Source organism: Netta rufina, assembly GCF_964035555.1.
Source record: "Netta rufina genome assembly, chromosome: 6".
Classification (NCBI taxonomy): domain Eukaryota; kingdom Metazoa; phylum Chordata; class Aves; order Anseriformes; family Anatidae; genus Netta; species Netta rufina.
The window spans coordinates 19,638,377-19,660,944 of NC_140129.1; the positions used below are offsets into that span (position 1 = coordinate 19,638,377).

Below are 22,568 nucleotides of genomic sequence, written 5' to 3' on the forward strand. Positions count from 1 at the left end.
GTCATGTTTATGTTTTCATGTTGCTAGAATGAGTTTTCTTTATTTTTTCATTGTCCTAACTATTTCTTATTTTACATGGAAGTGTTCTTTATTTCACTAAGGTCTGGACTGCATCCAGTAGTTGTGCTGCCTAACCTACAGCAGCCAAGTGAAAGGAAACAGGTTATCTAGTACTGAAATCATTACGAGGTGGGGGGGGGGTGGGGGAGAAGAGAGGGGCAGAAAAAGCCCTTAAAAGGTCATCCAGTCCATCCCTGTTCTGAGGCAGGAAATGGGTAACTAGGTCATTCCTGACAGATGTTTCTGTAGGCTGCTGTTTAAAAACCACAAATGAAGGGGATTCCACAATCTCCATAAACCTATTCCATCTAATCTAGACTTTAAGTTGAAAGGTTTTTTTTTTTTTGTTGGCTTTTTTCCCCCATCTGGTCTACTCTTCATTGCTGCAAATTAAGCACTTATTTGTTATATTTCAGGTGGGAACAAAGAACTGTTGATCACTGCTTTCTGTATGATGCTTTTTAAAAGATGCATTTTCCCCCAGTCTTCTTTTTCTGAACTGACCAAGCCTCATTCCTTCAACCTTTCCTTGTAAGTCCTCTTTTCAAAAGAACTTATCATTCTTGTTGATTTCATTTCAACTCCATCCAAATTGTTTAAATTGTTCTCGGAGTGCATCGCCCAAAATTGCACAGAATACTCCAGCTGAGGCCTCAGCAGCCCGGAAGATTGCAAAATAATTAGGTCTTGCATCTCACATACTGTGCGCTTCCTAATACATCCTGGAATGAGAAATGTCTTTCTGCAGCATCATCGTGTTGTTGACTTGTATTTACTTGGAAATCTACTCTAACCTTCATATCATTTTCTGCAATCCTGTTGCCCCATTAAAGTGTCATTATATTATATTGATATGTTCTGTTTTATTTTTGTCATCAGTAGTATCTCTCTAGAATTTGTTGAAGTTAGACTGTTGCTCTAGATAAAATATCTAGATATTTTGAATTCTATTTCCAATGTGTTTGCAACCCCCTTCTAGATTTTTTTTATTTTTATTTATTTATTTATTTATTACAAATTTTACAGTTTACCTTCTGTTCTATTACCCAAGCTGTTAAATGAAAATTTGAATAAAATAGAATGGATGAGAAAACCCTGAAGGATGTTACTACTGTGCCATCCTGATTTGTCAGGAAACAGTTGATAAATACTGCTAGGGAGAAATATTTAACTACTTGTGTGTCAACTGTTACGTGATTTCATCTACTGCATTTTTTTGTATTGCAAGCAAAATTAAAGAAGACCAAACTAAGAGCTTTGCTAAATGACGGATACCACATTTGGTTCTTGCTTCTTATTCAACAGGGCCCTGTCTCAGAAGCAAATTAGAGTGGTTTGACACAACAAATTATTTTTAGATTACATTTTAATGTCTCATCGCTTAATTGTTTCTATTATATTATTGTCTCCATGCCTATACACTAACTGCCTAATAACCCATGTAGTACCCTTCAGTGATGGATGAAGTATTTATGAAAGTTAGGTCAAGTGAACTCTTAATTCCTGAGACAGGCAGTATTTTTATTATCCTTTCTAGTCTTGCAGAACCTCCCTTGTACTTCACGAATTCTCAAAATAAAATAAAAATAATCATGCAGAGATTATTTTATCTTTTTAAGTGTTCCAGCATATATTTTAGCATGTTTTCCTGTGGAAACAAAGTTTATATGGTCGCACTGTATGACCTGACCAGTCATGTCACACCATGTCTCCACGTTTTTGTTTGATGATTTCTTGTTTTTTAGTTAATCAAAAAGTTTGCTGCTCTCTTTCAATGCTTTTTTTGTGTCAAGGTAGTCTGCTGTTGTGTCTTTAGTATGCCTTTCTCAATAACTGTCAGCTCTCCTATGCTCTTATTTCCTTCTGACTTTATTCCAAAAGATCCACCCACCCTTTCATTCCCTAAGCCAACTAGAATCTGCTTTTGGAAGCCCGTTCTCTTTCTGCTATTCCATGCTTTCTTTCACATAATTAGTTTTATTGTTCTGCAATCAGTTATATACATACAGTCATCTACCTTTGCCTTATCAGTTAATGTTTAATGATTGAATAATATGCAAAACAGCATTTTTCCTCTCATCTCCTCACCTATCTGAAATCACAAGTTGTTCTCAGTACCTTTCGGAATCTGCTAGCCAGCTTGTCTCCTATCCTGTTATTTTCCAGAACCTTGTGTGTGTGCACCGAGGGGTGGTGGGTAAGAAGGAAAGGCTGTCCCAGATTTACCATGGGACCAGTATCTTTTTTTTTTTTTTTTTTTTTTTTTTAAGGTATGTGACCTGTCTGGACAGGACCAGGGAGAGGATGCTTGACTAGGTGGGTGTCAGATCTGATCAAGCAAAGCAGCTCCCTTGTTCCCAGCACAAGGGGCATCATGGAGTGAAGCAGCAGACCAGCAGGGCTAGAGCTGGAAGGGAGCAAAGGCAAGGAACCTGTAAATTATAATACTGCCACTTGAATATCTAACATTTCACCCTCTGTCAGGCTTATTGTTCATGTTATCTAGCCAAAATTTGAAGGCCTTATTCAATAATACAAAACAAGAACAACAAAAACAAACAAACAAGCAAAAACAGCTTGAAGTTGGTATGATTTTTGTCCGAATAAAGCACCAAGACGTGCCTCATTGCTGTTAGAAACTGTATACAGACATGGCTCTCTACAAATATTGTCTGTCTCTAATGGCTTAAAATCAAAGGCAACAAAATAAGCTCCAGGCAAGACAGATACTTTAGGAAAGAAGATATAAGGTGTAAAGAGTTAGATGCAAGTATGAAAGATGTATGGAAAAGCATGAGCTTAAAAAAAGGATGTAGAGGAAGCCTGACACATAAGAGGGGACTGTTTACCAGAAAACAGCATTATAAAAGGAATAGTCTGAGTGTAGGAAAAAATTGCAGGGAGTAGCAGACAAGTAGATTGCAAGGGACACAGGAAGAAAAGCAATAGAAGAAAATGAAAACAGACAGGTGGGAGAAAAGGAAGTGAATGTAACATCCATCAAGATTGAGTTTTTCATTTCTTCACCGGGGAACATTTAAAACCAAATTATATTTTATTAAAATGACATACACGAGAAAGGATTGTAAAATTGTCTTTCATTCTGACTGGAAGGTAGCTAATAATGTTAGTAGTTAAAGCAAGGAGAATGGAGTAGAGAGCAATGCTTCTATGGAAAGAATGGTTTAATTTTTGTTTCTGGTTTGCAGGAAAGCTGTTTGCAGGCTTCTCAGAGATTTAGAGTACAAATAATCATAGCAGAGGTGGATCACTGGGTCTGACTGCTGGTGATGATATCAAAGGTATATGATAAACGCAGTTTCTGACAATTACACGGATGATAAAAATAGATCTGTGCTTACATGGTGTTTCTGTTCTCGAATGTAGGCTTAATGTGATAGCATTTTTTTCATTTTGGCTTCTCTTCATCTTGATATGCTGGTATATTTAGGGAGGATATTTTTGCTAGTATATTATTTATGTATGTTTTTGTTACCTTGCAACTCAGAGTTGCTAGCAAGTGCTATATTAAAAAAATTATAAAGCATGTAGTGCAGTATGTGGCTCAGGGAGACAGCTCTAATTCAGTGAGCCTCAAAATTAATTTAATCAAGATCTGAATAACTTTTTCCTATGAAAATATCAGTGCTTTAAATCAGTTTTAGAAAAGTTTGATTAAACTGGAAAATTAACGTTAGTACAATTACATTTCTTTTTGCTCATAAATAGAAATGCTACGTGAGAATCAGGTGCAAGAGATGCTAAAATCTGCAAGTGTATTCCATGACAGTAATGCACATGCTGTCACAGTCACTTGGCATTTTACCTTGTATGCAGGCCAAAGCTGCATTTGGAGTCTTGTGAGCAACAGGACACAGATTGGAAGACTCCAGTCATCATCGCAACCCTGGCTGGCTGGGAGTGTGTCGGTATGGTATGGGGAGGGCCTGTACATGTACTCAGCTCTGTTAGGTGGAGGAAGTGCAGTGTCTGAGCTACAGACTTCCACCATTCACTAAGACGGAGAATGGTATTTTCTTTTTTTTTTTTTTTTTTCTAGAGTGCTACATTCCATCTAACCTAGAAATGTCATAAATACATCATTTTAATGATGAAGTAATTTAGGCGTTTTCTATTTGAGCTGCTGTACCAGTATGTCTGTTTCAGTTTCGAGAATATTTTTTTCTACCATGATAATCAGATCAGATTGGCTGCTGATATTGGCATAGTTATAGGGTGTGTGTATGTCCTTCTCTATATGGGATAAGTGAATGCATGTGCATATGTGTATACAAATATGTGTGTGTAAAATTAGCATATGTTGGCAATTATGGTGCTACATCAGCATATCCCTCTGTAACAGCTTTTGTTTCTCCTTTAAGAAAATAACTCTACAGCTGTAAGACACCTTTACAATGGCAGAGAGGGCCATACTATGACAAACTGCATAATGGTCACAGAAAAGTAGAGAGAATCAAATGAGGTAACCTGCTAAAAGTTCTCATGTGTCTATGATCCAGAACTGCCAGGATGACAGGGAACCAACAAAGAATTGGAAATCTTCTAAACAGAGTCCAGTTTCACTGGCATCGTGAATAATTGGTGGCCTAAATCGAAGGTCTTGAATAGCAGTTGCAAAAGAGAATTGCTTGTTTGAAAAAGACAGAAGCAAGGCTGGGTTACTCTATATTCTGTCCAGGAAGGTTAACTTGCTCGAAGTCTAAGAAGATGGAAGAAGGCTGCATATTGAATATTTCTGGTTAAATATATGGAAGGGTAAGAAGACCTAATACTATTGTTGAGCATATTACAGAACTCTTAATCAAAAGAAGCTGGTGCAGGAAGTAAATACCAAAAGCACCCAAAGTAAAGACACTGATGATCTGATTCCTGCCACTTCCCTGATCTCTAGCTGATAGAGACTGCTATAAGTTTGGAAGTACATAGTTAGTGCTACTCGAGGGATGTACTCATAATTCTGGTAACTCTTGTCTTTCATTCCTAGAAGTCGTACAAGCTAGCTAAATCCAACTCTTCTTCTACATCTATTTCTGATTGCCCATGAATTTAAAGCCTCCTTTCTAATTATTGACATAATTTTTTTAAAATGGTCTTATTTACAACCTATATGTAAACGTACGTTGTTTGTGTAATTGGTTACATGATTTGATCAGTCACCACTCCCAGATATTCTAGCATCTGATGCTTCATGAAATTTCAGCCAAATGATAGAAAATTGATAGCACTTTGGTGGGAAAGAGAGATATTGAACACTCCATTACTAAGAACATGTATTATTGGATGTTAAGAGTACATATTCCTCATGAGGACACCAAAACATATTTGGTGCCTAAAATCTCTTCCTGTAATTAGTCCCATGACTGTAGCATATTCTTTCCCAAAAACATCTAGGATAAACTGTGAATTTTATATGTAATTTTGAAATTACATCTCTTTGTTCTGTAATGGATGTTTGTAAAAGTTTTGAAATTGACGTTAGACCTGAGTGCAGTTATCATTATAGTTGCAATGCTGTAGGTCACTCCTGCCACAGTCATTCTTATTTTTGCCTGTCAGTCCTTTTCTTTAACCCCTTTCCTTCACTGTCTCCCAGTTAAGTTCTCTTTTCTAAAGATTTAGGGGTAGACTATCAATTTATTTGTGCACAAAACTTGCATCACAGTACTTCCACTGGCAAAGCTGCAAGTTCTCACAATTCTGTTGTGTTTCAGGATTTGTGTTGCTTGGCTTTTTTTTTTATCTTTGGAATAATAAAATTTCAAAATGTTTTTCTGTTCTTCAGCTGTCCTTGATACGAGGGCTGTTACTGTGATAAACCGTTGCTAACTTCCACTTGACATACTTTCAAGGGAGAAATAGCACACAGGCTATTTCACTCCTTTCTGTTCTTATTTGGATTTTGAGGTCCTTCTTTCTCACACAGCAAAACTAAATGAGATTCCTCAGCCTTAGCTTGGAATCAAGCTTTCCCTTGTATGCAGGCAGGTATGTGGCACCTTCTTCATTTCTATTCAGTGCAATCCCACTGAACAGGGATTTCCCCATTTCTACTGCCTCAGGTTATGCTGGATGTCAATGATATGTGGCGTGTTTCCTGCATATCACAGGGAATCATGATAGCAGGCTATCCCACTCCTGAACACTAGAAGGTAAGGAAAAAGACTGAATATAAAAATCATATATTTATTATTTTAAAAAAATATAAAAGAATGTGTAATACTTCTTCAGTACTATTAGGGCTAGAGTTGGTTTTCAATATTTTGGGTGGGTAACACAGAGCTGACTGCTCTCCACTGTGAGAGGTTATCCATCGGGCCACTGGACCATAAAGTTTTACTGCAAAATGAAGGCAGAGTATTGCCAGTGACTGAAAAGCATTATGCACGTTTACGATGCTATATAATATGGTAAGTATTTTAGAGTATGTTTGGAAAAATCTAAAAGGTACCATTTAAGTGATAGCACTGAAGCAATGTGGCTTTACAAGTAAAGGGATACCTAAAATCTGTGTTAAGACACATTAAGAAAGTAGGTTTTCTGTGAAATATGAAGGGGAAATATGTCAGCTCCATGCATTTTAAAGTCAAGCAGATCACCTTATCTGGAGATGGTCCATATAATTCATGCTCCGCTTTCGATCTTCATCAACAGCTCAGAAAAACAAGAGATACTGTTCTGTATTATGAAAACTAGATCCCAAATCTACAGAACCCAGTAGACCTCAAGCTGCATTTTGGGACTGGTACCCATTTCTGCAAAGCAAAAGGGGCAGAAAGAATGCTTGTTATGTCTGCTTTTGTAAAGGTAGCGGGCTTTGTGTTAAGTGATGCAAATAAATATAACAAAGTCACTGAGCTTATTTAACTGACTGTTTCTTACTTGGCAGATTTAACAATGGCACGCTAGAGCAGGATGTACTCCTCAGGAAATGAGGTACATGTTCACTTATGCTATGGTATGGACTGGGGGATCATGAGTATGTTTTGGTTTTAACCTTGCAAGAAATTTCTATGCTAACTGATAAATATTAATATTGCAGTCAGAGTGAACTAGCATGGCTTTACTTCATGTCTAAGTACTAGCCATTTCCTGGCGTAATTTGCTTAGGTGAAGCCTGAGAAGTCCTGTATCAAGCTGTTAAGAAGCAAGTCATGGTTGAAGTATTAGATCACTTCGCCATACCCACAAAAAAAGTATAGCTGTTGCTAAGTTTATGTCCTGGAACAGACTTGCTTAGCAAGTAAACGTACTAATTTTTACTTCAGGTTAATACCAAATTGCTAAGAAACTTGCAGTTATGCTGTATACTTGTGGGAGGTGAAGATCTTAGATAATTTGACAGATGCCACTAAGGAAGAGAAAAAAAAAAAAGGGTAGTATCTGCCTTGTGCAGGGATCTGCAACCCCCCGCTAGTGATCCGTGCTTGTTGTTCTCGAACAGAGGGGAAGGCAGGCGGCTGAGTGGAGGGCCAGGATGTCTCCACATGGCACCGCACCACGAGTGCCATGTCCAGCAGATGCAGATACTTACGCTGTATGCAGAACGCAATAAATCTGCGCGCTGGGACACTTCGAAGTACTCAAAGCCAGTTCCGTGCACAAGTTGCACTCAGCAGTTAAAAGGCTTTGTTCCAGCACTGACTTTATCACGCCTCTCCCATGCCCGCTCAAAACGCCGTTACTTGTGGGGAAGGAAGCGATGAGCGCGGGGCTCCGGCGCAGCTCCGCCCGCCCCGCAGCCGTCCTGCGGGCAGGGGTGCGGGTGGCAGGGCCGGGCCGGGCGGGGGCGATGCGCGAGCGGCGCCTCCCCCTGCTGCTGCTGCTGCTCCCCGCGGCCCCCGCTTCTCGCCGCTGCCGCCGGCTCCCCGGGCGCGGACTCCGCGTGCCCGCCCCGCGCCGAGGAGCGGCGCTCCCTGCCGGCGGCGCCCGCGGGCCGGGCTCTCGGCTCCGCGCCCCGGCGGCATGAGCGGCGCGGCCTCGGGGGAGCCGGCCCCGGCCCCGGCCCCGGCGCCGCAGGCACGGGGGGCAGCGCCCGCGGTGCGCGCCGCAGCGGGGGCGGCGGCCGGGGGCGGGGGCGGCGGGGCCGGGGCCGAGCGGCCGCCTGGGGCCGGGCCGGGGCAGGTGCGTGCGCGGGGGGCGCCGCTCGCTGGGCGGCTGGGGCTGGGCTGGGCTCGGCGCGGCTCGGCTGGGCGCCGGCGGAGCGCGGCGCTCGCTCGGCAGCGCTCGTGTTTGCGCATGACCCCTCCCCGCCTGCGCCCTCCCCTCCCCTCCCCGGCGGCGGCGGCGGCGGGGAAGGTTAGGCTCGCACACAGGCGGCTGCTCGGCGGCGGCGGCGGCGACGCAGTGCAGAGGTGCGGGCAGGTTGCGCCGGCCCCGCGCCCCGTCCCTCCCGCGCCCCGCCTGCCTCCGGAGCCCTCGCCCCGCCGGCGGCCTCGTCGCGCCGGTGTCGGGCCGGCCCCCCGGCCATGAGCGCGGCGCTGGGTGTCCCCCCGCCGCGCCGCCTCCCCCGCCGCCCCCGGCGGCTGCCGGGCTCCAGGAAAGTAGCTTGATGAGTGTCCAAAGTAGCAGTGGAAGTTTGGAGGGGCCGCCATCTTGGTCCCGGCTCTCCACGTCCCCACCGAGCCTGCAGGGCTGCTCCGCGGCGGCGGCGGCCTCCCAGCTCCACGGCGCGCCGCCCGGCAGGCCGCCCAAGGAAGGTAACCGGCGCGCCGCGGGGCTGCGCGGGGGGCCCGGCCCTCGGGGAGGGGCCCGGCGACCGCCGCCGGAGGCCGGTCCCGGGCTGGCGGGGAGAGGCGGCGGCGACGGCGCGGGGTCAGCCCTGGGCCCGGCGGCGCCGCGGGGAGCCTCGGGCGAGCGGGGCCGCGCCGCCCCCGCCCGCCGCCGCCGCTGCTCCTCGGCGCCTCCTCGGTGCCCCTGCGGCCGGCTCCGCTCCCGGCCGTCCTCCCGCGGCGGGCGCTCGCCTCTGCTCCCGCGGCGGCTCTCCTCGGGCGGCCGCTCGCCGCGTCCTCCCCGACAGCGGCTTCCCCTCCTCCTCCTCCTCCTTATCCTCCTCCTCCTCCTCCTCCAGCGGCGCGCCGGAGGTGCTGGTGGATGCGGCCGTTGTTGCTGGATGGAAGGAGTCGGGCACTTTTGGCAGCATGGAGGTGGGGCAGAGAGAGGGACCGAAATCGCAGCGTTTGTCCCTAGCACGAAGACGCCCTCGGGAGCGGCTGCTTTTGCGGCCCGAGGTGACAGGGCACCTTACGGCCACCACGGAATGACTGCAACTTTCTCCTTTCCTCCATCACGTCTTAGATGATAATATTTTTCTCCTCCCTCCCCTGCTCCTCCCCTCTTGTGTTACACCGACAGCCAGAGCGGGGTGTTGTGGGTGTTTGCAGGGAATATCTGTATGAAGGTTACGAGCAAACAAGTCCCCTTTCTATTCCGTTTCGCTTATTGTCTGTTTTTTCCTCCGTGCATTGAGATGGATTGCCACAAGATGTAGCAGTTATACAGCTGGTGAAGGGCTCGGAGCTTTCAGCTAAAATAACTACTTGCTGAATGTCGGCTGGTGGCGGAGGAGAACTTTTATACACAGATACTTGCATACTAAACAGTTGTATAATTTTACTCGATTTGCCCCGGTTTAACGAATTCCGTATAGCTTTTCTTCTAGCGTCTGCAAAATGTCGCTGCCTAAGCAGGAAACTTGCTAACTTTAAATAGAAATGATAGCGAGAAGGGGGAGTCTTTGTTTTTCAAGTCTTCCTGTAGCTTTTGTTGTTGTTGTTGTTGATAAGCAATTTAAGGACTTGGTAACGGGGATCTGCTATCCTGAAAACGCGTAATGTAGGACGTGGTTCTCCATTTTCCATGCCAGTAGTTGTCAGATTTGTGTCACTCTCTGTCACTTCTGCACACGCTCCTCCAGGTAGATTGACATGAAATGCTCTAGAAAGTACCTGGAGAGGGATTACCGTATATGTTAAAGATGCTGAGTAAAGTGGCAGGCATTTTGTGCTCCTGTGCTCTCGAAAGCTGATGCTCTCAAAAGCAGCCACCGCCAGCTGAATATGCAGTTGATTTTAACTTTATGGAGAGTAGGTTTCATCACTGTCGCAATGCTTGTTATGAATGAGTGTGCATATAATATTCATATAGGGTGCATATGTGAGGTATTTTTGAATATATTTCATATGCCTGGCATACAAGCCTGAAATGATTATTGCAGTATTACATACATATACATATATATATATATATATTTGTATTTATGTATAATTTATATATGTTATTTATTCTAAAGAAAACCGGCATTCATTGAGTGTGTTATCTAGGCATGGAAAAACAGTGTTGTGAAATTAATTTTTTAAGGTGACGATGATGATTTTTACTTTTTTCTCACAACTCATGCAGTTGGATTTTCCTGGGCGCGATGGTTTACATCGTGTAGTTCAGATTCAGGGGTTACAGAGTAATGATAGCCCTGGTATGTGCTTGGTATTATAATGTACTTTTATTTGCATAGCGTTCCTGTGTTGTGATGATTATGTGGCAGAGGTAGGTAGTTATGCTTGAGAATCGGTGTAGGCTATCAGCAGTGCTTGGATCTACAATTTCTGTTTAAACTGGCGGGATGGTAGCAGCACACCTTACTTCATTCATATACATGTATTTTACAGTGAAGCATCATGCATGAAAGCAATAGGCTATCAAATAGGGGCATGTCAGTGCGTTCACAGACACTGGCTTGTGTGCATGCAAGAATCATGGCAGACCGAACTAAGGAGCTCACAATGTTTGAAACGCAGTGTGGTGTGTTCATAGGAGTTTGTGTGCCCACGTGGTCTGGACTGATGAGCCCTTGCGGTGCTGCCGGAGGTCACGGACATGTCGGAAGCGGTGTGTGAGGCCGTAAGCCTGGGCGAGCTCTGAGCCATGCTCTCGCTGGGTCTGGGGCCTGGTCCTGGTCTTGCTGTTGGATCTGTGGGACCCAGCCCCACTCCTTGACCTCAGGAACACAGGCCTCACTGCTGTGAGGACTTGGTACCTGCCCGCATGGCTCTCACCATCTTCTAAAAATTTATTGAGAACAGAAACCCCCAGCACCCTGATTTAGGAAGTCCTGAAAGCATTCTTTGAGCCACTAATATTGAGAAAGCAGAAACAAACAAACAAACCTCTGACATATATAAAACTGTCACCCAAAGATGTGGGTTTTTTTATTATTGTTGTTGTTTTGTTTTTTAATTGTAAATATAGTACCTTGTCAGTATTGAAAAGGGACTACTTAGGAAATACAGGGTGAAATTAAAGAAAATAATTAATCTCTTCTGAAGTGTGTTACAATATTGTAGCAATACGTCATTATAATTCATCAGGTGTTATCTTCTCATGTCTTGACTTACAGGGGCATCATGGCATAGCTATGCGGATTTGACTTAGGTTTTTGGGGTTTCAAAATGAAAATACTGAACTGGACTTAAGTACAATGGTAGCCATACACTTTTACTATACCAGAACTATCTCATGTTTCCCTCTCCATTCAGTATCTAAATTCCCATAGTTATATCAATTATTTTATATGCCAGTAACTTATATGTGGTATATTTGGTCTCTTGTTCAAAAGCCATACAATATGGGCTATAGGGAATTTACGATAACTGTTTGTTATTTTAAATAACATATGTGATCGTATAGCTAGATCTCGTGCCACATAAGTTTCTTGACTGTTGACTGCTTTGTGGCTGCCTATAAGGAGAGTGCCCATAAGGAGACCAAACTGGTGAGTTGAAGAGCGCTGTTTTGTAAATGGGGGATGACAAGGCAGAGGGAAGAAGTCTGGGGATGGATGTGTGAGTATCTTCGAATAGTTCCTCTTCAGGGGCTGAGGCAGAGCCCCAGTGACTGGTAGTCAGGCATGGAGCTTTGCAGGTTGTTTTGTGTGCTTCTGACTCTGAAGACTGCTGTTAAAAGCAGAACACCACCAAACACATCTCTGAATTGCCATGGCAGGAACGTGAAGGTGCACTTTTAGAATTTGAACCCAAGTTAACATATGATGACAACAGGGTAAATAACCTCATTATTTATTAAGCACTGTTTGAAGGACTAATGTTGTATGTGTAGCGAACTTTGGTGATAATTATTTCTTAATTTGATTAATGTATAGTATTTGTATTCATTGTTACCTAAAATACGATGGTAGTTGTCCATCTGAGCATAGACATACAGGTTTTTGTTCTTCAAGTTTCCAGCTTAGCAAATGTTTGTAGGTACGGGTTTGTGTCACAAGTGCTTCATATAGTGATATAGTGTTAGTACATGTGCATGAAACCTACCTTATTATATTAAAACTTGCATGTTTTTTTGTTTTTGTTTTTTATAGTGTAAAAACTCAACTGTTTTATTTCCTTAACCAGTAAGCTCTCAGTAAGTTTGTTTATTGCCATTTCTTACTGTTTAATTGTAGATGTAGAGCTTTGAGAATCTTACGGATTTGGCCGGTAAATGTGGGAATAAAGAAGAATGGGAGCATTTGCTGTTGAAGGTGATGGGTGTATATCTACATGGCATAAACACATCAATCGTATTTAGGCTGGCTACAGCAGGTGTTGTGTAAGGCTTAATGTTGTTCCACTGGTAATGCACAGATTCTAGCTTGTGATATTACTGCTGTTTCTGTTGCAGATGTGTTTCTTACACTGAGCTAATGCCAAATTCTTACGAGATTTTATAGTGTACCCAAGTGAGAAGTGGAAAAAGACCTTTTTAATATGGGCACTTGTTTGAATCTGGTTTTCTGAAAGGCAAGTGTTGCAGAGAATAAAGCAAATTAATGTTTGTGTGATTGTTTTGTTTTAGTTCTGTTTTAACTTGCCTAGAATGGAGTTTCCCATTAACCTATTCCATTTTAAATGGAGAGAGAATCGATATCTTTAAGGATAGGCTGTATTTATTTGTTATTACCTCCATTCAGATAAGAAGCATGTTATTTCTCTGATTTTTTTCTGTATTTTTTTTCAGCAAGTAAAATTTTTCTTTAGCAAGCTGAAATAAGCTTGCTTCTTTGTAATAATTTTGTTCTGCAGTTATTGTTGTTACTACCTTGGATTTTCTTCTAAATGGTTGTAAAATACTATTTTAAGTGCTCCTGGAAAAGACTGTTGTATGTCCATGGTCAGTGAGCTCTGTTTTACTACCTGAAGAAAGGAGATTATGGAGACATGACTGGCTTAAATAGTTGTCTCTACTTTGTGTGTGTTTGACTGAAGGTGGCATTTTGAAGTACTACTTGTTCCTGATCCAGATTACTCCAACACTAAAAATATTGCCCCCACGCTGAAATTTTTGCACAAGTAAATGCTGGAGTTGAACTTAGTAAATACTATATGTTTATGAAGTAGAATATTTCCTGAACTGTGGCTCCACTAAAACCTAAAAGTATACCAGGGAAAAAGTTTTGTCTTTACAGTCTTTATGAGCTTCTTTTTCATTGGCTTGGTGTGTTTTGGCTGTGGAAGAGGAAGAGGGAAATTAGGGTTGCTGGATTGCTCTAAGTAGAAATTAAAGTTGGGTAGGGGAAGAAAAATAATTACTTTTTCTTTTCTGTTTAGAATGTGTTGGTGGGGCAGTTCCATGGAGGTCCCGATGGTGACTCAAGGGTAGCCGTTAAACAGAAACTGGCCTTCAAAATACAGTCTGTTTTCTCGGGTGGGCTTGTAACTGAAAAACTTCTAATGGTTGCTAAAGATAGCAAGGGACGGGCACTGCACTTCTGTCTTCAGTGTTTAAGGACTGAGTTCTGCAGCAGTGGAGAAGGGCTAGTGAGCATCAGAAAGTATTTTGGATCCATGTCCTTTCGTCTTGACTCAGTCCATATTGAGGTACTCAGTTTGGGGTAGAAGCCCAGGTTCTGTGTCCTTCCTGAGGAGCCTCTTGCTGGAGGTCTTCCTCCTTTCTTTCCTTCCCAAGCAGAGCTTCAGAAGATGCCAGCGGGAAAACCGGGGCAACCAGCCGTTCCCAGGGGCAGACGCGGTAGGTGGCAAAAACGTGAGTGTTTGAAAGCTTTAAAAGAAGAGCAGCCCAAGTGTGCCCCAGGAGCAAGGGCAGGAGGGCTCGGCTGGGGCTGGGCGTGCTGGAGGCTGATGGTGGGCAGCTGCTGGGGTGGGTCCGCGCTGGGAGGGTTGACTGAAATCAGTGATTATATTACTAATTTTAATCATGGCTTAAATCAGCAAGCAGGAAATCCTGATTAAATAATTGTTTTTAATTTTATTTGCATTTGTGCTTAATTATTTTTCCCAAAGAAAAGTTGATTCTAATTGGTCTAATTTGATCACGCTTCTTGCTAGGCGGGGGGGGGCGCATCTATATGCGTTTACTTAAGTGGTTACGCAGCCTAGATTCTTGGTGTTTAAGAAACATAATTCCCTATGCTTTAGATAGCTTTTAGCTAACTTTATTAGCTAAATAAAACGAATCCTAATTGTGCTAGATACGTAAGAAGAAACAAACACATCCGAGTGCGTTTTGCGTTTAAAGCAGATTAAACAGAAGTGGAATCGTCTGTAGTTTGTGAAATGAGTTAGTTGTTTCTGGCCACTGCGCCTTTCAAGATTTCAAGTTAACTGAACATACCCAGTTGCCGTTCCTTTGTTTGGGAGAGAAATCAAGACTTCTGCTTCCCGAATTATCGGTTGCTCTTTTGGTTCTGAGCGAACTGGCTGCTGAACTGAAGGAGCTGAGCAAGTGAAAACAGCAGGAGCGGCTACAGGCCTAGGTTGCTCAGGGCTTTGGCCCTCCCGTCCGGGCTGCGTGTGGGCACCTGCCAGCAGCGTGGTGCTGTCACCGTCACAGCAATAAGGTTTATGCTCTTCACATGTGTTTTTCACCTGTGTGAATTTAATAGGTCATAAACATGAAGCCTCGCCATAAATTACCGTTCAAAATTAAGCTTTCAGCTTAATTTTTAACACCAGGGGTTATTTTTAAAATACAGAAATAAGAAAAGTAACACATCCTATACTCCAAAGGCCTTCTTAACTTTAGGTGGGGAGTCTCCGAGGCTGACAAGTATCCTCAAAGGTTTGGAATGAAAGTTAGGGGTGGTTAGATGATTACAAGACTGTGATGGGAATCTGGTAGCTTTGGAATACGGAACTTCATTTACAGGAGCTTTTATGTGAAACTGAACATCAAGGGAGATGGTCGGTATTCCCCCAGGCTGCCTCCACTTGCTGAGAGGTAGCAGCAGGAGCATTAAGAAATGGCTCTTGCCTCATCATATCTGCACAGCTTTAAGTGGGTGGAAACTTAAAGGCCGCTGTGCTTTGTAATGTCCTTATGAACAAAGCACTCCGTACTTCAGGGTTTAAGAGATTGGGATGGTGGCAAGAAATTCCAGAGTGCCTTTTAGAGGAAATGAAGCCTGACTGTAATTACTTGGAGATTTGCAAGTACTGCATTCCCTTTCTTTGGACTTCTAATACAGCTATACCTGTAAGAGAAAATGAAGCAAAATGTCTCTTTTGAGGAAGAGCAGGAAATCTTGATGCCTTTAGAGAGAGATCTATTGTATGATACCATGTACGCCTAACCTTTTAGATACTTACCTAGTTTTATGCCTGTACCCTCAGCTCATAACATGTAGATGCTTCAAGCACCGTGTCCTGCAGCTGTGGATTCTGGTAGCTTACGCTTTATTTATTTTTTGGTAAGTCATAGACCTTTTGAATGATATGTATAAGAGCAATAAATTGGAAAGTAATGTTAAACGTACAAGTAAATGTTCTTTTTTTTTTTTTTTTTTTTTTTTTTTAACTTGTATATGTCTGAAATAATATAATTCAGATCATGGTCCTGGACTTCACTCAATGAGTTTCTGATGCTCTTGGGATCACCTGGATATAATAACAGAGGCATTTCCTGTTTCTTCTTCCACCACTGAATGATGGGAGCTCTTGTTTGTAGGGAGACAGACTCAGGTGATGCCACAAGTAAGATTTCTAGTATGTCTTTCTTGCACCCCTGTGGCTAAGACTGAATAGGCCTGTGCACTGTATACCTGCATTTGATAAATGCTGCTTTGTAGTTAATACTGCATTCCCATCAGTTCCACAGTTTTGTCCTAAACTTTGCAGCTGTGTTTCAGCCAACGTTTGCAGGTGTTTTTTGTTTGGTTGGTTATTTTTGTTGGTTGGTTGGTTGGTTGGTTTTGTGCCCTAATACCCTTTTTGTAGCTATTTAGGTCCCCAGGGAGATTTCAGTCTTTATTTCTTAGTTTATTCCTAGTGAAGGTGATGGGAGAAGAAGCATCCTTTAATAAGTTGGTGTATTTATTATAAAACAATTGAAAACAAAATCCCCATGTTATTAATAATATGCTTTAACATTAGTAGAACCATGTCTTTTAAAATGAACTTACAGAGAATTATAACTAAAGCAATTGTTTAGAAAGTGTAATTTTATTTTGGTTGCTGGAGTTCTTTATTAGCAAATGCTTCTAGTCTTGATGGGTAATGATCTGTTTTTAACAGTTATATTAAAGTTGTATAAAAAGATGTTACAGAAGTTCTGAAATTTTTTCAAAGTAAAAATTCTTTGGTATCTTTCATAATGTTCCCCATACTTTTCTTTTGCCTTCCTTTTATGCCTTATCTGAAGAGGAATGGCAGAATTATTTGATGAAAACTAATCCTACAGCTGATGTCCTTTGAACTAAACTTTGTGGCTTGGTAGAAAATAATCACGTTTTGTCTTAGTTCAAATACGGTATTGGGAAGATAGTGTTCAACGTTATATGCTGTTCAATGAAGAAATATGTTTCAAGTAACCTCTTTCTTTCCATTCAGCGTTGTGCGTATTGCAGTATGATGTCCCTTATTTAGGATAACTTTTCATTGGAGTAATTGTATCAAAATGCTACATATATTAATGAGATTAATTGCTTATTTATAATACCTTGTGTTCTGTAGTGATTGACCTTTTTAAGATCATTCCCAAAGACCATAAAATCTCCACTTGGATCTTCTGATAATCCAATCCTTTCTGTGCATTGGTCACTGAGAATTAATTGAATAAGAAAACATACGAAGTCCAAGCATATCTTTAGTGTATGAAAGAGTTGTGAAATAAAGCATTTAAAGAGGAAATTTATTGGAAACAAGGTGGTGTAAAATGTGCTTAAATCAGTTGGAAATACAGTAATGCATTTGTCACATAGCATAGTGTCATTGCTAGCACATTCCTTAAATTAACTTTATAACCAGTGCACATTGATCTTCTAGTCATACTTGTTTTTTACCATCTTGTTCTCAGAAAAAGAACTTCAATCATTCTGTCCTAAACCTTGCTCACTTCTGTATTTATTTAAAAAAATATATATTTTTTCAAATGAAAATTCAGTCAAACTCTAAGCTTTAGCCTTTCATGAAAGGTAAATGCAGGAAGGAGTGGGAGAAGTTCAGCATGATGAAGTACCAGCTCAGCTTTCTTCATGTGTGCAATAAAAGGGGGAACAAAAACAGAAAAAACACACAGCAAAACATATTGAAAGCATCAAAACAATGCTGCTTAAACCAAAGTGGGTCATTCTGGAAGGCTCAAAACAAGGAGATTGTGCGAAGTATGTGTATTTATTAGAACTCTGCAAAAGGATAGTCTTCTCAGTATTTTCACAAGAGATGTGGGTTATGACAAGTCTTTAGTAGATAGTAGAAACTTAGATTTTATGGGAGAGAAAAGATCAAAATGCTTTAAAATGCATCTTTGCTTTCTCAAGATTTTGTCTAATTATTTTTTTCAGGAAAGAATCCCTTCTGTGTGCTTTCACTTTTTTAAGGTGTATCCAGGAAAGTGTCCTACTTTCTTTTCCCAGCCATTTTACCCCTGGTGTGTGCCCTTCACCAGTGAGGTGAGAGCCTGTACTGTAGTGAGAGGATAATCGTGATGATGGCGGTGGTATAGGTGATGTGCCTTCATTAAGTTGTTTTTTGGGTTTAGTTTTGGTGTTGGTGGTTATGGATTATTTTATTGAAATGGGTTGATTAGTACTTATCACTAGGGTTTTGCTTTGTTTTGCCTTTTTTTTTTTTTTTAAGTTTCTTTTGCAAGTCAGTTATTCCTTGAGCAGGGTGTATTCTGGGGAGTGGTTGGTGTGTCTTTGGTAGATATTTTAGAAACTTTTTGAATATTAATGTTAAGCTTTAGTTTCAGTAGGTCTATTCATGGTACTGAACTGTATTAAAAAAGTTATCTTGCAAGTTATCCACAAGATCTAACTTTGAATAAAGTGGAGAAATCGTTATTATAGTACCTTTGTATTTAGTATTTTGAAGGCCACCGTAAGGAGTTGGATTTTTGTATTTTAACATTAATATAGGGTGCCAGTAGAAGTAATTCCTGAAGATAAGGGTTTAGAATTTTTAAATTAAATGCCAAAAAAGCACTTTTTTTTCTGTGCATGTTATTTTATGAGTTTGAAATCAAACTGTTTGTTTGATTTATCTCAACTTGTATAATCTGATTGCATGTTACATTTTTTAATTAAATGGTATTATTAAATGATTATGATGCTAATAATGCCTAAGATGGATAACACCAGTATACCATTGTCTTTGCTACCTTGTCAGATGGTATTTTGTATTCCGCATCCATACTTTTTTTCAGGCCTATGCTGTCACATCCAGAGCATCCAAGTGGTTAATATTAAGGAACAGTCAATTTTATGCATCATGCATGCACACACTTGCTTTTTTGTGTACACAAAATACGTGTGTGAAGTCTCCATGAGCTGTTTGGTCATTTGGAATCCTGTTGTTGTTAGGACTCTCCATCCGCCATAGCAGTCTCATGAACACATCAAGCTTACTCGAACTTTGGTCACTTTCTAGTAAGAATGTTCTAAAATCATGTTGTCTCTTATTATGTACTTCTTCAAAACTTGTTTTGTGATTTCAAATACACCATTTCGCTAAACCTGCTGGTGAGTGTTGCAGATAATACAAAATTTGGTTGCTAGATTAATAGTACTAGTTTTACTGTACTTGAGTTTTAGTTTTTTATAGATTGCTGTTTGCTTTCGACCAGAGGAATAAAAACATGTCAAGCTGAAAGAAAAATATTGTCTGTTTGTATATTACATTAGTATTATATTTCTTGTGTTTTTTTTTTTTTTTTTTTTGTCCACTTGTTATCTTTGCAACATATATCTTAATTTGGGAACGAAATATCGAAGCTGTGATGGCAAAACAGTTTCCAGTAAATGACCTTAATAGTGATTTTTTTCCTTGTGTTGTGTGATTGAAAGCTGACCTGATTTGTTCTCCTGACTAAATCGCAGCGTGCTGTTCTCTGAGCCCTTTGCTTGTTTTGCTGTTCTAGAGAAGCGCAAATAACAGGCACTGGTCCCTGCCAGCATCTGACACCACCTTCCCAGCGTTTTTCTTAAATCTTCCTTCTTCATTTGTTTATACCAAAAAGAGAGGGAGAGGGGGACTGTGCTGGCTGTCATGTTGTTGTGATCATCATTGGTGTACCATCGGTTCCGTCATACTGAAGGAAGGCAGGGTGTCAGGCAACAATATCAGGGACTCTGCCAGAAGGTGCAGGATCTGCCTGTGTGCTGCTGGTGCACCCGCGTCCCACTCTGCACAGAGAGTGACACGCTTTCCCCAGCTGGGTCCCTGAGGCTGTGCCTTCCCACCACTGGTTTCCCTTTCTTAACAGCACTTGGCCACAAGCGTGACCTCCTGTGCCATCAGCTTGCTCTGCTTCCTCTCAGCTTCTGTGAACTTTAATTTTCCTCTTTGAACTGACAACCGCGTGCTCGGCCTTCGTATTTGTCCCATACCGTGATGGCTGAGGAGCAGAAGCTGCCTCTGCGCTGGTTTTGCCAGGAGGACTTGGCTTTGCAAAGGGAAGAGGTGGCTGCTGCGGCAGCGGCACCACCAGCACAGCACACCCAGCACTCAGGCACAACCTGAGGGGACGCTCGGGGACACGCGGCTTCAGGGGGAGGGCCTCCCAGGAGCTTCTCCCCAGCGTCCTGCGGTGTGCCGCCCAGCAGAAGATGAAACACACTTCTAAGGTCATAGCGGATAGAGGTCCAAATGGAGGTTTGTGTTTTTTTGGCAATAACAGATCCTCTTAGCATTTCAGTCTTTAATAATGGAAATTCCTTGTGGTTTTTTAGACTTCAAGTTAAGACAGGTCATTACGATTGCTTTTTGTTACATCCATTGACTGGTTGAATCTACTGGTTTCTGCATCCAGCTGTGTGGAGGTGTGTGGAAGAGTGTTCCTGACAAAAATAAAACATTTCTAGTAGGAATTCTCCCATTTGATAAATGATTGGTAGCACAACTAATAATGTTAGCTTGTAATCAGAAAACTATCTTACGTGAAAGTAGTAAGCGAAGACTGAATCAGTGATTCAAGTAACTAGCAGAATACGTAGTGTGAGTAGCTGTTAAGGATTGAAATTAGTGTCATCAGAGACTCAACTGCTGTGTTATTTTTTTATTTTAAGTTCTACCCAGACCTGCACAGCGTACTCAGTCACTTGCGTCAGCACGTGCCCCCCACACTCAGAAATTTGCCTGAGCCTTTCGGCGCAGCGGTGCCCCTGGTGCTGGTGCTATGCGGGTGCCAGGCGGGATGGCACGGGCTGCTGCTGGCTTGCCTACCCTCATCCCCAGAACACTGCCAATGAAACTTTCTTGCTCCTGATGGGTTTGGGGTTAGTGAATTTCACTCACTGTTAAAGTTTAGTCATCCTCAGACTTTTCCTCTCTGAGGCCATGTTGCCAGGGAAGGGAACGGGTGTGTGAGGGGTGCCCAGTGCCTGTACGCGCAGGCGCTGGCCTGCTGGGGCTGTCAGGGTGTGCCTGGCGTGGCCCTGCCTCCTCTCCCAGTCTGTTGCAGACTTAATGCTGGATTCATTCTGTTTTTTAAAGTATCCTTGATGTGGTCAACTTGGGGTGTAGTTACCTCCAGCATCAGGGTTGTAGAACCAGAAGGGTTAAACATATGCTGGGTGAAATGCATCCCAATTCACCAGCCATTTGCTCCGGGTAGCACAAACTGGTCTGTCTCTGTCAAGTCACCTGTAAGGAGGAGGCTCTGGGAAGCTTACTTCAGCCATCCGAGGATCTTCGTGGTCCTCCCTTGCCTGAGCTCTGTGAAGGAGAACTCCTGCTTTCTCTCTTGTTGGCTGGGGAGAAGAGCTTGGGTCACACTTGTTCTTAAGTTATGCTTGCTGTGGTCCTCAGAAGCCATTGTAATGACATCATCCTTTAAAGTAAGTGCGGTTAGTTCTGTAGTGCTACAAGTACTATGCAGCTGTGTTTTCAGGTCTTTCTACATGGTGGATGTTATTAATTACACGTTTTTATTAGTGTCTTGAATATGTATGTTTTATTTGCCACATCGAAGACTAAGAGCTGCTCTTTCCTAACTCCTGGTTGTTCTTGGGGCTTTAACTGCACTGATGTTACAAAACTTAATCCAAGTGATCACAGGCGTTGTTCCATGAGGTCCGTTCTTCATTCAGCATGCAAGATGGGCAGTCCTCAGGAAAGAGCTGTGCTGAAAAGAATGAGAATCCTTTCTTTCTTTGTTCTAAAACTTAAATGAATGAAAGTGGTAGTATAGCAGAAAAGAAAGCTGGTTTAAAATCAGGCAAAGTACTAGATAGGAGAAACAGCTGTAATGCAGATTTCTTTAATGATGATGCTGAGCAAGACTAAAACCAGATTTCTGACAAATGATTACATATGATGTTTCTTTGTCTGTGAACTGGGTGGATGCTGAATTAGAAATTAAAACATTTTTTCTTTTAGCCCTGAACTTGATTTTTCACTGATTCATGTGTGATTTCATACTAGACTTTTTTTTTTCATCTCTGTAAGATGGAAGTAATGCTGCAAGGTCTTAGGAAAATGTAGGTGTAGTCAGTAATGTATTGGTGTATGTATGTAATTTATTTGGAGCTGTGTTCTGAGACACTCCTCCTTACAAGGGGCATTGAGGAAGTGAATTTCTTGCTGTATTCAGCAAAAGCTTGGATTCTCTTGTCAGTTAGAGACGGCTGCTTGAGTAAATTAAAAGAAAAAATAAAGGAAAAGAAAAGAACAGAAAAAGAGGAACATATCTAGTTGCCTGATTCTTTGAGCACCACCTAGCCTCTAGACAGGGTGCCTACAAGAGACAAACAGCGATCAGTCACGCAGTTGGCGTGGCCTTACTCAGCACAGGGGGACGGAGCCATCGTTGCATGAGCTGCCTGGTGTCGTGCTGTTTTCTCAGCAAGCTTGTCGAAACTCTTGATGTAAATTTTGTTTGTTTCAGTTTCTAGTGTTTTATGTGCTGTGCGCTGTACGGGTATTTCAAAAGGAAAAATTAACAGTGTTGATGTGAGGTTAAGACCATTTTTCTTAAAATAGCGTTGCTGAAAAGCCAAAATGGTTTATGAGGCTTGTGGTTACAGTCAGAGGTGAGTCGAC

The 22,568-nt window shown here is 42.1% G+C and overlaps 1 protein-coding gene across 1 annotated transcript in view; it reads left to right on the forward strand.

The window, feature by feature from the left end:
* The first annotated feature begins 8,365 nt into the window (after window positions 1–8,365).
* The window catches only part of TLK1 (tousled like kinase 1), a 65,439-nt gene continuing 51,236 nt past the window's right edge, over window positions 8,366–22,568 (forward strand). The window contains exon 1 of the mRNA XM_084288770.1: window positions 8,366–8,777. Coding sequence (XP_084144896.1) covers window positions 8,630–8,777 — 148 coding nt within the window. The 5' untranslated portion in view covers window positions 8,366–8,629. The remainder of the gene's footprint in view (window positions 8,778–22,568) is intronic.